Source organism: Vanrija pseudolonga, chromosome 3 (assembly GCF_020906515.1).
Source record: "Vanrija pseudolonga chromosome 3, complete sequence".
NCBI lineage: Eukaryota > Fungi > Basidiomycota > Tremellomycetes > Trichosporonales > Trichosporonaceae > Vanrija > Vanrija pseudolonga.
In genome coordinates, this window is record NC_085851.1 from 484,510 (window position 1) to 499,590 (window position 15,081).

The 15,081-nt window shown below is 58.4% G+C and overlaps 3 protein-coding genes across 4 annotated transcripts; all 3 read right to left on the minus strand.

The window, feature by feature from the left end:
• Window positions 1–249: 249 nt before the first annotated feature.
• Window positions 250–4,064, minus strand: pntB. Of its 2 annotated transcripts, XM_062770267.1 has the most exons (15): window positions 3,330–4,064; window positions 3,103–3,291; window positions 2,989–3,067; window positions 2,895–2,948; window positions 2,748–2,857; window positions 2,645–2,704; window positions 2,455–2,610; window positions 2,199–2,418; window positions 2,039–2,161; window positions 1,783–2,000; window positions 1,418–1,748; window positions 1,011–1,381; window positions 904–976; window positions 613–864; window positions 250–575 (listed from the first exon to the last, which is right to left on the minus strand). In XM_062770267.1, the coding sequence occupies exons 1-15, from the start codon at window positions 4,050–4,052 to the stop codon at window positions 277–279; spliced, it is 3,258 nt and encodes a 1,085-aa protein (XP_062626251.1). In that variant the 5' UTR covers window positions 4,053–4,064; the 3' UTR covers window positions 250–276. The 2 variants fall into 2 exon arrangements, with proteins under 2 accessions (XP_062626251.1, XP_062626252.1); XM_062770268.1 differs by having other exon boundaries at window positions 904–1,381.
• A 1,105-nt stretch (window positions 4,065–5,169) lies between these two features.
• LOC62_03G003733 (uncharacterized protein) lies at window positions 5,170–6,755 on the minus strand (the record flags this gene model as incomplete). The annotated part of the gene is made up of 3 exons (XM_062770269.1): window positions 5,170–5,473; window positions 5,518–6,141; window positions 6,187–6,755. The coding sequence occupies 3 exons, from the start codon at window positions 6,753–6,755 to the stop codon at window positions 5,170–5,172; spliced, it is 1,497 nt and encodes a 498-aa protein (XP_062626253.1).
• Window positions 6,756–12,109: 5,354 nt separating this feature from the next.
• LOC62_03G003734 (uncharacterized protein) lies at window positions 12,110–13,374 on the minus strand (the record flags this gene model as incomplete). Its single annotated transcript, XM_062770270.1, has 3 exons — window positions 12,110–12,126; window positions 12,262–12,749; window positions 12,803–13,374. The coding sequence occupies 3 exons, from the start codon at window positions 13,372–13,374 to the stop codon at window positions 12,110–12,112; spliced, it is 1,077 nt and encodes a 358-aa protein (XP_062626254.1).
• Window positions 13,375–15,081: the final 1,707 nt, after the last annotated feature.

Sequence of the window (15,081 nt, forward strand, 5' to 3'; positions counted from 1 at the left end):
TGGAGCAAACGACGTACGATTCGAGGTGACTGCCTGGGCCTCATCCGCTGGCCACAGCTGGCCGCCTTTCAGCGGTGAACGGCGACCTGTGTCAGTGGGCAGTGTTCCACAATTACCTCGGTTCCCCACATCACTAGCGTTCCAGTGCGTCGTCCGACGTGCGTTATTCGCGCCTAGACACAGCCAAGCCGAAGGCTGCCGGTCTTGCCGAATGACGTCTTGCCCACACCGTTGGTCAAACTGCAATGACCTGCATACAAAACTTCATTTATGGTCTCAATGGGACGAACTTGAGATGGCTCTGTTGAGACCCTCGCACGTTGACCGCGCATCACCAAAGAGCATCTTGGTGTTGGGGTAGTAGAAGAGCGGATTGGGTACTTCAGCGTACCCAGCCGCCATGCCGCGCTTCATCACCACCACGTTCTTTGCGTTCCATACTGACAGAACGGGCATGCCCGCGATTGGCGAGCCTGGCTCGAGGGCGATGGGGTTCACAGTGTCGTTGGCGCCAATGACGAGCACCACGTCCGTGGTCTTGAAGTCGTCGTTGATCTCGTCCATCTCGAGAACGACTAAGTGTCAGTGCTGTACCCGCGGCGGTTGACTCACGATCATAGGGCACACCAGCTTCGGCCAGGAGGACATTGCACTGGCCAGGCATGCGGCCAGCCACTGGGTGGATGCCGAACCGCACCTGAACACCCTTTGCTCGCAGCGCGGCGACGATCTCGCCGATGGAGTACTGAGCCTTCGCGACGGCCATTCCGTAGCCTGGAACGATGACCACCGTCTCGGCGTTCTGCAGCATGTCCACCACTTCATCGACGCTCGTCTTGGTGACTTCGAGGCCCTTGGTCGAGTCTGCGGGCGTGTCAGTCGGCGTCTACCCACGCTACTCACCGCCAGTCGTAGTCGTCGTCGGGGCGATACCACCGAAGATAACATTCGCGAGGGACCGGTTCATGGCTTTGCACTGAGGATCAGCTTGGTCACGGCCTAGGACCCACCATGATGTAACTCAGAATGCTGCCACTGGCACCAATCAAGCTTCCCACACTGGTGAGCAGCATGTTATCCAGCATGAATCCTTCAGCGACCAGCGCGAAGCCCGAGTACGCGTTCAACACGGTGACAAGCACGGGCATGTCGGCACCGCCGATGGCTGCGCTGGTCGTGTAGCCACCGATGAAGGACAGAAGCGTGTTCCCAGCCAGACAAGCGGCTGCTATGGCAGGCGACGCTGGGCCGAGGGTCAGGAAAGCGCCAAACGTAGCCGTGTTCGCCGCGAGGAGCGAGGTGTTGATGAGATGGCGGCCTGGAAGGCGGAGCGGCTTCGATGACAATCTACCAGCGAGTTTGCCATAGGCGACCAGCGAGCCTGAATGTCAGTGCCCAAGACGTGCAGCAAACTCACCAGTGAAGGTAACGCCTCCAATGAGGACACCGAGGAACGCCGTGGTGAGGTACAGAGTGTTGACATCGCCGTGGGCGTGAGGGTCGAGCACACACGCAACGGACGTGAGGACAGCCGCGAGGCCGACGACACTATGCAGTGCAGCCACAGTCTGGGGCAGCGCCATGGGAGACACACGGCGGCCGATCAGGAGCCCGGCACCACCACCAATCACCGTCAGCGCCGCGAGCTGGCCCAGCTGCTCCTTGGTGAAGTGCACTGATAGCACGGCGGTGAGCAAGCCGATGAAGACACCGAGAATGCCGAGGGTGTTGCCGAAGCGGGCGGTGGTCTGGGGTGAGCATGGACCAGAAGGACGCACGTACCTGTGAGCTCAGGCCAGTCAGTGCGCCAATGCTGAGGAACGTGGCGACCGTGTACCCGGCCGTGGTCAAGCCTGCCTCTCCAGTGGAGTAGGCCCACACGAGACCGGCCGCGAACAGAGCGGCGGGGGCGGCCCACAGCCAGCCATAGTCGGGAGGATCACCCGGGCGGCGGAAGAGGTCGAGCATGCGCTTGGTGATCAAGAAGCCGCCGAACACATCTGTGCGTGTGAGCCCTAGTTCCTTCGGGTGAACGTACTGAGATTGGCGAGGAGGACACTGGCGGCACCAAGCCACTGCGGCAACGTCTCGGGCATGAATCCGCCGCCGATGGCAAAGAGGCCGCCCACTCCGACAAGGCCCGAGAGTGCGTTCGTCACGGCTGGAAGGTGAGCGGTAGTAAGTGTATTGTCACCTACACATCAAAGGACTGTGAAGGGCGGGCGTGACGCGCCAGACGGCAGTGAAACCGGCAAGGCCAGCGAGACCCATGGTGCCGATGAGCGACATGAACGCCGGGCTGGTGACCTTGCCGAGGGCGAGGGTCGAGCCGACGGCGACGGACGTGCCGGTGACCTGGCGGACGGCCTTCTGCCACGGGTTGATGGAGGCAATCTCCTCGGGCTTCGGGAGGGGCTTCTACATTGTCAGCTGGGACAGGCGGAGAGCACGCACGGGTGGAGCAGGCTTGGCGGGAGCGAGGGCGGGCTGGCGGATGATGGGCGGAGCAGGCCACATCAGTTTGCCTTGGTACGTGACGATGGAGCCGCGGACGACCTCATCCTCCAGGTCAATCTTGTACTCGCCCTTCCCTCCAATCGACAGGAAGAACTAACGTCAGCGAAGCTACCGGCAGGGCTCTCACCTTTGTGATGTTGTTCGAGTAGAGAGTGGAGCTTTGGGCAGGCAGACGAGACGGGAGGTCCTGGGGTGGTTAGGTTGGGCTCCGTAGTGCGTCGTGTACCTACCGTGTAGCCAAGGATGGTGACACCATTCGGTGTGACGATCTTCTCGCCGGGCTTGGTCAGCTCGCAGTTGCCGCCCGCCTCGCCAGCGAGGTCGACGACAACGGAGCCAGCTGGGTGGGTTAGCAGCTGTCGGGATTGCCGACCCACGCTTCATGGCCGCAATGTGCTCCTTGGTAATCAGCTTGGGGGCAGGCTTTCCGGCTGTAATGGTTAGCAAGGGCGCCAGTGCCGTCAGCCTCACGGATCAAGGCCGTCGTGACGATAATGTCGACATCAGCAGCCTGCTGGGCGAACAGTGCCATCTCTGCGTCGAGGAAAGCCTAGCGTCAGATCGTGCCCTATGCCCATCACCCACCTTGCTCATCTCCTTGGCGTATCCTCCCTGTCCGCTACCGTCCTCCTCAATGTCGACCGTGAGGAACTCGGCGCCGAGACTTTCGATTTGCTCCTTGACAACTGGACGCGTGTCGAAACCGCGCACAATCGCACCCATACGCTTAGCGGTGGTGATAGCCGAAAGACCAGCAACACCAGCTCCGATAACCTCGGCATCAGCTCTACGCTAGGTCGCGATCAACTCACCAGAACCTTTGCCGGCGGGATCCGCCCCGCGGCCGTGGTTTGCCCGGTGAAGAAACGGCCAAACTCGTTTGCGGCCTCGAGGACGGCCTTGTAGCCGGCCGTGTTGGCCATGCTGCTCAGCGCGTCAAACATCTGGGCACGCGAGATACGGGGTACGGCGTCCATTGCAAAGCTGGTGATATTGTGGTAGCGGAGTTCTTCAGTGAGGCCAGTGTTGACGCCAGGGTGGAGGAACGAGATGAGCGTCTGGCCAGAGTGCATCGCCTGCACTTGCGCCGACGTGGGAGGTCTGACCTTGAGGACGACATCCGAGTCGAACGCAGAGCCCTTGCCGATGCCCTCCTCTGACAAGGTGGCTCCAGCATCAACGTAGGCGGCGTCCGGAAAGTTGGCCGCCGCGCCAGTTCCGGGCTCGATGAGGACCTTCTTGAACCCGGCCTTGATGAGGGTCGCGACGCCCGCAGGGGTGAGCGCCGCGCGTGCTTCCTTGTCTGATGTCTCGCGCGGGACACCGACAGTGAGCGTGTCGTAGGGTACGCCTGGGCCCGGGGTTGGGAGTTGGGGTGCAGGTTGAGTTGGGGGGTCGACAATGGACGAGTTGAACCGAGCAATGACGTAACGCGCCTTCACGGCCGTTGTCCTTGTCGTTTTGGTCAAGAGGCCACCATGGTGATGGCGACCACTGCACGCCACGAGAGCGTTCAGCGATAGACGTAGCGACATGGCCTGGGTGCTACTCCATCAGCTGTGCGAGATGTTTGATGAAAGAATGGACAAAGGGAGGGAGAGGCGACAACGTTGAGTGATGATGCTGGGTGCGGCACGCGCCATGGGGACGGGGCAGGAGAGTGGGGTAACGATGCGGCGCCCAAAGGGACCCCACCCCACTCGCTGTTATCGGCTCAAGGTCCGACTCGACGGACGAGGTCAGATGATCACAAACGCGCAACTTGGCTCGACGCGCAACTCCCAAGCTGCATACGTCGACATGGAGCCAAGAATGCCATGGCGGCGCGCGGCGCAGCCATGCGGCGGTGCTTGGAACCGCGTGCAACACGGCACGGCCGAAGTAAGTCGCGCACCCACGGCTGAAGCACGAGCACTCGAGCCCGCCGCCGTGCTCATTCATATGCTCATCGATAGACCGAGCGTTCAAGCCAGGTCCTACGAGGTATGAAAGGCCCACCTACCATGGTCATCGGGTTCCGCCGAAGTCGCTCATGACACGGACATCGACTTGGTGAAAGCACACACCGACACTGCGACTTCGCGGATGTCCCTCCATCCTCGGCGCCCCGCTCCGCATCACACTCCACTACAACCACACTGAACACGGTGCCGTTGGGTACGAGACGGCGACCCGCCGATCCGCAAGCGCGCGCGTTGCTCTCCTCCATCGCGGACTGATATCCGGGATGGCGGCCTCGGCGCCGAGCGATCGGAGTCGTTGCTGGGCCCCGCGTCGAGACCCTGCCGAAGCGCATCCAGCTCCATTCGGGCCTGTGATGAGCGAGGCATTAGTGTTAGGCGCTTGGGAGAACTGGAGGGCGAGCCGCTTGGTACTACATATCTTCCTGTGGGTACACGGCGAGGCTGTTGACCACCGAAGCGGCTCAGGCGAACACGATCCGGGAATAGGCGCGCACCACAGGGCATGCTGTAGATAGTGATGAGGCCTACCTCGGTGCAAACGCACCGCCGACAGTCCGGAGCGTGGACGCTGCTCCATTAGCGTACTCGGCCGAGGACGACAAGCCTGCTGTACCCAGATGACACGCCAGCATCTCCATTTACATCTATGTTTCTCATCACATGGCTCCTATAACATACAGACCGCGTTCTATCGTTGCGACGCGCCAGGTGGTAAGCTTGGACGCGCATTGCGAGAGCCAGAGCTTGATGATGCGGTGTCGAAATCTCGGCTCGGTCCGCCACTCGAACTGGGTCCAGACGACGAGCCAGCCACATCGAGGTAGCCGTTGTTCTGACGAACGGTGTCGTATGGGTGCCGAAGAGCCGCCTTCTCCTGCGATGCGGACGCGAAGGCCGTGGTCGTGCCGTGGCTCTGGGTGGCAGGGGCGGCGATGAAGGGCGTGGCCTGCATGTCTTCTGCCCTCTCAAAGCGGAGCGGGGAGGTGTGTTTCCTTGTCAATGTCAGCGGCTTCACTGGCAACTGCGCGGTACTTACCTGCGATGCGTGCGGATGGCCCAGAACCCAAGAATGGCCAGGAGGAGCACGCCAAGCACGCCACCGACGACGCCGCCGATGATCGCACCCTTGTTGACGTGCTTCTTCGGCGGCGTAATCTTGGCACCCTGGTGGTCAGTGGTGCCGAGGCCGCCAAATGCCTTGGTTGTGTCGTTGCCGATCCCGACACCAGAGTACAACGTCAGGCTGTGGAGCGAGACGGAGCTGTTGATGGCGGGCGCGAGAGTGAGGGTGTAGTTGAAGGTTGGGTCCAGCGGGGTGAAGTACAGGATTGACTTGGAGACCCACTTGTCCCGTGTCGTGATGTACGTGTACGACTTTGGCGTGAGTGGCGGCGGAGGCTGGATGTCGACATAGAGCTTGTCGTAGTCTGGACCTGTCGTACCGTTGAGGATGAGGAAGGTGGTGCTCGGCGGGAGCTTGGCCTTGAGGACTGCGTCGGTACCGCTGCTGACAGCGTGGTCGTACGCGATCCGGTCCTGCCCTCCGACACCGCCAATGTGGTCCTCTACCTTCCATTCACCAGTCTTCTCGAACAGGGGATTGATGTTGCCGTTGGACACGAACGGCTCGACGCGGAGTGGCACTTGGTCCAAAGTCGCTCTTTGCAAGTCAGCGTGGCTTTCACCTCAACCCGGGTCGACCCACGCCTCGGCAATCATCCCAGTCATGACAGTGGCAGTGGTCAATGCCAACAACCCTCGCCTGGGTTCGAACATGATCGAATTGTAAGCGAATGACATGTTGTCGGTGCGGAACAGTGTGTCGTCGGCATACCGCGTAACGGCCTCGCGCTCGTGGTTGATGTACCACCCGATCGGAGCATCGAGCGCGGGGTCGGCGCCGGAAATGCCCGCGGAGTCCGGTGCCCACGTCGCATTCTGCCTACCGTGGACAGTTACGCCTCGGCCAACAAAGCTGAGAGTGGAGGCTTCAACGACGATGCGTGGGCCGCTGTCGGGCACCTCGACATAGTGCGCCGCTGCGCCAGGCCCCACCATCCCTGGGACGTAGGTGGCTGGAGCGTCTTGGAACGTTGTCGCCCACCACGAGTTTCCAGGCTCGGGGTTCGGCCGCCAGTTATCGGGGAAGTAGGTGAACATGGTCGAGGTGTCGCCCAGATCGAGGTCGAAGAGCACGTTGGGTCGATATGGTCGTGCCACGCCAGTCTGGGCCACTGACAGTAGTGCCACGCAGAGGACGTATAGCCGTGACATGTTGCGTTGGAGTCTGGCTGCGCTGTTCGGTGGGTGGTTATGATTCCAACAAGTGTCGAGTGGAGCGCAATGAATGTTCTGTTCGCGTAGAGACTAACATACGAAGCCAACAATGCATGTTGCCTGCTGCGCGTGACAATTAGGGTGCCAAGACTTCGGATGGCCTGGAGTCAGTCATACTGTAAGGTACCCGTCTCCGTCAAACCCAAGGGGACGGACATCTGACATGCCCTGATGAAGTGGTGCATGATTGACCACCTGCAATATGCACATCCGCTCTGCTACGCTCCTCACCCTCACACAACGCGTGATTCATGTTGTGACTGAACTGTGTTCGCAATAATCCAAATCATATCAGGCGCAACGCAGCGCCTCGCCATCGACATCCCTCCAGCTCCTTTGAGCTCGTCGACATCCTCGACAAGATGCTGTTCACCTCTCTTGCTATATCCGGCGCACTTCTCAGCGGAGCGACAGCCCAGATCATCCCCGACGTCTTCTTCAACTTGACACTGCTGCCCGACTCTCCATATCTGAAATACGATCTGGACAATGGGAGGTCGAACGCCACTGGGTGGCACCTCGAGTACCTTGATGCCACGACCAGCAACGGCACTGGAACGGCCGCCGCGGCCCAGCCGCGAGTGTCCGCCTTCTACGACGACTCGAAGTATGTGATTGGAAACAGATCGAACCCCACAAACCCCTCACTTTTGATCGAGTATCCCGGCTATGGGTTCTACGCTCATGGGTCGTTCGACGGCGACAACTCCGGGAAAGGGCGGTTGAACTCGCAGTCTCCGCCCCTTGGCTCGCGGTTGACTGTGGGTGGTATCCTCAAGGAGCCAGACCCGTTATCAGGAGACGTGGTAGCGGGCACCGGTGTGTCGGGCTTCTTCTCCGATCAATCGGCTCGCCTCACTGTCGCGAACGGGACGCTGATCCTGACTTCTGTCTCCGTGGTGGTAGGAATGGCGACCGACGCGTGAGTGCTTGGAGGTGTGCTCGCTGGGACTGATCTGAGCCCATAGGCCAACATTCGACGACGTCGAGGTTTCTACAGTCCCCTTCATCATGGACGACAACACGCGCAATCCCGCTTTCACGTACTTCGAGACTAATTCCAGCTGGATCGTGTCGCAAACGATCCGCGGTGTAGGTGAGTGGCACCAGCGTCTTCTGTTCTGACCTTGAAATGTAGATGGCCGACCAGATATCCCGTACAAGACGCTCGACTCTGGACCCCCCACGAATGGCGGCATTCTAGCCGACGTTCCAACTGTGCGGGTACCCATTCCTGCCAACACATCCTTTGTGCTCGTCAACGGTACCATTGGACCCACCCGCGGCCAACTATACAGGTCGCTTACTTCTGGTTTAGCCTACTCTGCGTCCGCAACCATCTACCCAATCAGGCTCAACCTCAGTTCGACTTACGAGGCGCCAGCGATGATCTTCTATGCGCCGCTGGACCCGACACGTCTATACAACCTGACCTTAAGCCCCGATAGTCTGAGGAGCAGCTCGATCGCACTCCACAGTCTCACATTTTACTCTGGTCTCTGGTCAGTGCCCACCGCTGTTGAAATTTTCAGCGTCGCTGATGGCTATAGGAGTGGCACCTCAAAGGCGACGAGCAACGGCACAGATTCTGATCAAAACATTGCCCAATCAACTAAAGTTGGTGCTGGAGCCATCGCCGGAGGAGTAGTGGGAGGCGTTGTTGGCTTGCTCCTGCTAGGTGGCTTGGCGTTCTGGCTGTTCAGGACAAGGTGAGGGAGGGTATTAGAGGTGGCATACCGTGCGTCGCTAACATCGGTGAAGATCGACAGAGAGTAAGGAGGATAGGCAGTGGGCAGTTGATCCTGCCTTGGAGGAGTACCAGAAGCCTCCGTCCGCAAGCCAGACATCCGTCGGCCAAGGAAAGCCTCGTAATCTAAGTGGCTCACCTCGCGCCGTGCTGACTGAATGCAGGGCATCCCGGCGCTGATCCAGTGCCTGTGGGCAACCAGACCTCTCTGTCGCAAGGTGCCGGCCCACAAACAACCGAGAGTGGAACGGCGGTTTCACCCACCAGGTCAGTCTTCCATTTGCTCTCGCGACAAAACGTGCTAACATGCCACAGCGAAACCGCCACTAGCACGACCAAGGCGCCACGGGAGCTACCACCCATTCCTCATGCCACACCTGCGGGGGCACCGAATAACGACGTTGAGCTCCTGCCACCGACCTACAAGCCGGAATGGAGTGGGGGTCGATAGATTGCGAGTGGTGGACCTATTAGATTAGATGTGTGCAGCAGAGTGATGTACCTGTCCTCACCGGCCTTCAGTCAGGGGTCACAGCTCTATGAGCAACCATTGTACAACTATAGTATCTCTGCATGATCATCCATTACAACGATGCAAGAAGCTTCAGTGTTCCGGCCTCAGACGTCGCATGCACTGGTACTGGAACAACAGTGTTGCGGGCATGTAAAGCCGCAAACAACGCCAAGCAGGTACCGCCCTGAATGGAAATGCCCGTGTTTTGCGTCATCTCTTCCGCTCAGTGTCAGGCGACGACCCACAAAACGCGGTCTCACTATCCTCAGCACCTCTACCCAGGACGTGACAGGTTTTGGATCCCGCGGAAACAGGATGTGGAGAGAGAGCGGGCTCAAGGAGAGTCAGACGTGATACTCGCGTTCAATGTTGCTCCTCATCTTCGTTTTGCTACACCGATTGTCATCTTACACGTCCCTCGGCTTTCTTCGAAACGACATGACTCCCCTGTCAGCGTTGCTCAGGCTGCTGGTAGCCTGGGCCATGGCGCAGGTCGCTGCCGCCAGAACCGGGGCATCATTCACGCCGACGCTCTTCTTCAACTTCTCCGTGTCACCGCTGTCCCCATCACTGTCGTTCATCCCCGACCTGCAAACGAACACCTACGCAAACATCAGATCCTTGGCACCGTGGAATACGACGTTCTCAGACTCGCCGTGGTCAAGCTACGTCCCTGGTCAAGTCGGGGTTGGCAGACCCCAAACCTTTATCCGCGGTCCTGTCAATGGCGGACCGCTCGAGGTCGACTACACCGGCACTGGCTTGTATTTTGAGGGAGAGTTCGAGTTGTTCAACCGAACAGCGACAGAAATTATGGTATCAATCTACGGCGACAGGCCCAACGACGACGTTGCAATAGGCGCCGAGGGGTTAACTACCTTCCACAAGGGGGTCGGAAGCCTCCCGTTCGCCAACCAGGTTGGTGGTATCGTCGTCTCAGGCGTCTACAACGCCTCACAGACAACATACCTCGCGCTAGATACGGTCACATTTGGCACAGGTATACGAACGAACGCGTGAGTGCAGAGCGGAGTTGGGCGGAGCTCACTTCATCTAGTACGACACTGGCAGATGTGCAAACAAAAGTCGAGTATGCCATCGTTGACAGCGATTCTGGCCCTGGCCTGAACAAGAACCTCTTGTGGCAGCAGGGAGGTGAACCGCCAAACCAATGGCAGGTCTCGACGGAACTGAACGGTGGTACGTCCAAGAGCATTACCACTCAGACGACAGAACTAACCTTCTACCAGTTGACCAGGCGTCCACCCCGTACTCTGGCCGACGTACTGCTGTCACCACGGATATTACGGACAAGTTTGGGATGTACATCCCTCGTGGCACCGCCTTCATCGTCGTCAACGGAACCACTGGTCCAACCAAGGGCGTGGCGCAGGTCGTCCTTAAGCCGGACAACAGCGTGGCGACGTTTAGGGAGGCAGTGCTCACCAACCCGTGGATCTCTGTCGAGACCATCTTTTGGGCACCCCTCGACCCATCTGTGCAGTACAACATGAGCATTGTTCCTCTAGTTGGGCTGTCGAACAAAACGAGTGGAACGTATTCCAATGGTGTCGGCCTCCATAGTGTGACGCTATACGCCGCAGGGTGAGTGCTACCGGCGTTCGGCGATCTGACGTTCCAGCGATGTTCCAGATTCTAAAGCCTCAGATGGCAGCACGCCTGGTGCTCAAGGCGGACACGGCAAGTCCAACAACACGGGAGCAATCGCTGGCGGTGTCGTCGGCGGCGTGGTCGCCCTGGCGGTCATTGCAGGTCTCGTCTGGTTCCTCCGCAGGAGGAAGCAGAACGATAGCAAGGACAAGTTCCACATCGAGGAGCCTCCGCCCGAGTATAAGAATGGTGCGTGTTCACGATTCGCATGCTGACTGAATAGTGAACGATGGTGGATACACCAACGCGGTTCTGTCGACCTCTGCACCAGCGACTACCCCACTGATTCCTACAACCAACTCGGACGGCTCCTCCACTCCGACCTCTCAAGTGCCGCAGGTCACACATGCCGTCGACAGTCATGACGCTCCCCTCCAACCTGCCGTAATGCACGCCGTTGACAGCGAGGACGTCCAGGCCATTCACGCGCTCGACAGCGAGGACGTCCAAGCCGTGCATGCCCTCGACAGCGAAGACATTCCAGCAGGGAGCGTCCGACCACTTCCGTCTGTTCCTGGCTCTTCGAGCTCTCCCACCGACTCTTCCAAGGTCGTGACAATGCCGCAATACAAGCTTGACGCTCTGCTTGGTATTCGGCCGGGTGATCGCAGTGGCAAGGCCGCGAGCAGCATGGTCCGAGTCCCACAAGAGAAGCTTGACCTGCTGTCCAACATTCGCGCGCCTGAACCTGGACCTTCCGACGGTGTGGTCTCGATGCCGCAACACAAGCTTGAGGCTCTTCTGGGGATGATGCCGTCGGCCAACGAGGCCGACACTGTTCTGTCTCTCCCTCAGTATAAGCTTGACGCTCTGATGGCCATTTCCGCAGAGAGACCGCCCCCAAGTTATTACGGTTAGCGGTCGTGGCCGAATTACTGTACGGCCCCAGTGTCAATCGTGTGTTTTTGTACACATTTTACATGAATGTATCTCGTAAGGACAGCTATCTCGGTGCAGCTCCCGGTGGCAAGACAGATGCGCCAGCACTACTCTTCGACGACGCACCGGGCGACTGACGTAGAACTGGCCGCCCTAGAATGGCGGCTTTGTGCTCTGACAACGCCGAGTGATTTGCTGGAGGGTCTGGTGTCGCAACCGGTGTCGCAACCACAGCTGCTCGATTCAAGCCACGGGTGGAGCTAGCTTCTGATGCTGATGGCGTCTCACCTGCCGCGAGGCTGGTCTCTGCGTACCCATGCCCAGCGCGCCCGTGATTGTCAGGCGAATCATAGAGCGCAGCCTTTTCTGTCCCCGGCGATATGCGTAGCGGATAGCTGCCTGCTGGCGTGATGAAGGGAGTCGCGGCTGCGTCGTCTGCACGATCGAAGCGCAGGGGCGCGCGTTTGTTCCTATCGATGGTCAACACACAATGCCGACTGCACGTCATATGCAGCTGCGTACCTTATGTGCGGGGGACCAAAATCCGCCGACGAGCAGCAGGGCCAAACCGAGTACACCACCAACCACGCCTCCTGCAATGGCGCCAGTGTTGGTTGAATGGTGCTGCTCACCAGTGCCGAAGCCATCGAATGCAGTCGCGTTGTTCTTCCCGATACCGACACCCGAGTACAGTGTGATGCTATGCAGGGCGACTGAGCTGTTGAGGGCCGGTGCCATGCTGAGATTGTACACCACCCTGGGGTCCAATGGCATCGCGTACACGATCGAGTCTGACACCCACTTGTTCCTCGTCGTAACCCAGGCGAACGAAGCCGGGTTCAATGGTGGCGCCGGTGAAATGTTGATGTACAGTTTGTCGTATGTCGGGCCAGTCGTTCCGTTGATGATGATGTAGGATGTCCTGGGAGGCAGAGTGACGGAGAGCTCGGCGCCAGTGTTGGAGGAGCCAACGGCGTGGTCGTAGGCGATTCTGTCTTGCCCCCCAACTCCACCAATGTGATCGGAGACTGTCCACTTGCCCTTGTGGGTGAAGAAGGGGTTGATCTTGCCTTTGGAGGCGACGGACTCGACGCGTGTAGGCACGTTGTCGATGCTTGTTCTGAGGGAGTCAGGGTCATAATCTCGATACTTTTGCAAGCAAGTCAGACTTACGCCTCGGCGACCATGCCAGTCATTATCGTAACCGCACCCAGTGACCAGCTTCCAAATTCAAGGGCCATCCATATCTTCTGATATCCGAATGGAAGTGTGGAGTTCTGCACAAGGATATCATTGGTCGGTGGAGTGAGCCGCAAAACGTAGTTGTTGACGGTGCAAACCCATGGAAGGAGGGGGTTCACGTCGGAAGATGCTGGGGTCCAGTCTCCAGTCACACTTCCACGGACAACAAACCCCGATCCGACGAAATTGAAGCGCCCGACCACAGGCGTGAAACGGAACTTGGATACCATGTACGAGTTGTGGAGAGCGCTTCCTTTGCCAACCATGCCCTCGACGTATGATGAGGGTGTTTCCGAGAAAGTCGTGTTCCACGAGGCCCTCTCGGGTGGTAGGTTGAAGTCGGGAACATATGTTACCGCAGAGCTCATGTCGCCGAGGTCCAGATTGAATAGGAGGGTCGGCTCAAACACCCTGGCAGCTGCCGAGGTGACCAGCAGCGTTGCTAGCAGTGAGCGCCACATTCCTGCCATCATCAGGTGCTGGGTCCTCCTGGATGTCGACATGTGATGGGAGAGAGAGTTCGCAGAAAGCTGCACTCGGCTCACTTATGGGTGGGGGCATGCACGTATGTACATATGGGTTCTTGACCGGAGGTTGAATTCCCGTGTTGCTGTGTTCAATCACAATGCCAAGACAGCGAACAACGGCACACGATGTTTAGATACATAATTAAAGGTACCCGTTCGCGGCCTCCAGTCGCCGTCAGTGAAACAACCCACTGTTCTTGCCGTTGATGACTTGCCCAAATGTATGTATGTAGTGAAGTGATCGTGCACCACTTGCTTCGAACCACCTTTAACTTCTCTACAGTTCACGCAGGCCCACAATGAGCATCATCTTCGGTGCCATACTGGCATTCGCTGCGTTCGACGCGGCCCATGCACAGGCCGCAACCGCCGCCAACAGTTCTCAGTACAGCCCGTCGGTATTCTTCAATCTCTCACTGCCAGCAACCTTTCCTTGGCTGGAATTCGAGCCCAACGGCTATGTCCCCCTATTCGCAAACAACACTGCATATCGATGGGATCTTTCGTACACACAGAATCCCACAGGCGATCATGTTCCCGGAATGATGGGAGTCGGTACGGCGACAATGACAAGCTCGAGGGCGGATGGGTCGGTCAACGGAAGCGCACTTGAAAGGCAAAGTATTTACCTCGTTCTCGAGTATTCAGGAAATGGATTCTGGGTCCATGGGTCATTCGATGGACAATCAGACGACCCATATGCAAAGGTTGCGACAGGCGACGACCCCCTCCGTCTCATCAACCTCGCTACCGAAGCCGATCCTGGCTTCCCAGTGGACGATCTCCTTGTCGGGGTAAGCCAGCAAGCCTTTGGCCGCAACGAAATGCACCTCGTCAACAATAATGGCACGTTGGCTATCACGGGGGTGACAGTGACAACAGGCATTGTCACTGAAGCGTGAGTCAATCCTGGGTGCAGGGTAAGCCTAACCTTAGCCCAACCTTGGAGGACGTGAAGGTCACAGTGGTGCCGTTCGTCACCGACGATAACGAGGCCAACCCCGACTTTCGTTACACAAAGCTATACTCACTGAAGACGGGTAGCCGTTGGCCCGTCTCTCAAACCATTGGCGGTGTTAGTGAGTGTTGTATTTCAAAGCTGTGGGCTCAATGTGCAGATGGACAGCCCGAAGTACCGTACAAGACACTGAGGACTACACCACCTGAAGACATGAACACGACCATGACGTTTGGTGGCACATCACAGTACATCGACATTACCGTTCCAATCAACACGTCCTTTGTCATGCTCAATGGCACCATTGGCCCAGATCACGGTTTATTCGACGTGATGGTCGCACCTCCCCCACCCACCCGCTCTTTGTCCTTGGACCTTCGAGGGAACTGCACCTCTAAGTGGATATCTTCTGGTATGCTCTGGTTCTCCCCGTTGGACCCCACGGTTCAGTACAATATCACGCTCCAACCAAGGGCCGAAAACTCGACCGTGTTCGGTTTCCACAGCCTGACCTACTATTCCGGACTTTGGTATGTGCAAGTGTTGTTCGAGACTGACAACGTGAGGAGTGGGAACTCGTCGTCAGATTATACGGGGTCAGGCCATACCCATACTGGAGATCGTCCGAAAGCCAATGCCGGGGCGATAGCTGGCAGTGTAGTTGGTGGATTGGCTGGCATTGTCATCCTTGCCGCCTTGGGATGGGTATGCTTATCGAAGAGGTC

Bases quoted from the DNA above. Each gene is read 5' to 3' on its own strand.
- pntB (XM_062770267.1), bottom strand. From the start codon at position 4,052: ATGTCGCTACGTCTATCGCTGAACGCTCTCGTGGCGTGCAGTGGTCGC. The intron at 2,162-2,198 runs GTAGGTGACAAT...CTCACCTTCCAG, and splicing joins CCTTCACAGTCCTTTGATGT to CCGTGACGAACGCACTCTCG. The intron at 1,382-1,417 runs GTGAGTTTGCTG...ACTGACATTCAG, and splicing joins TGGAGGCGTTACCTTCACTG to GCTCGCTGGTCGCCTATGGC.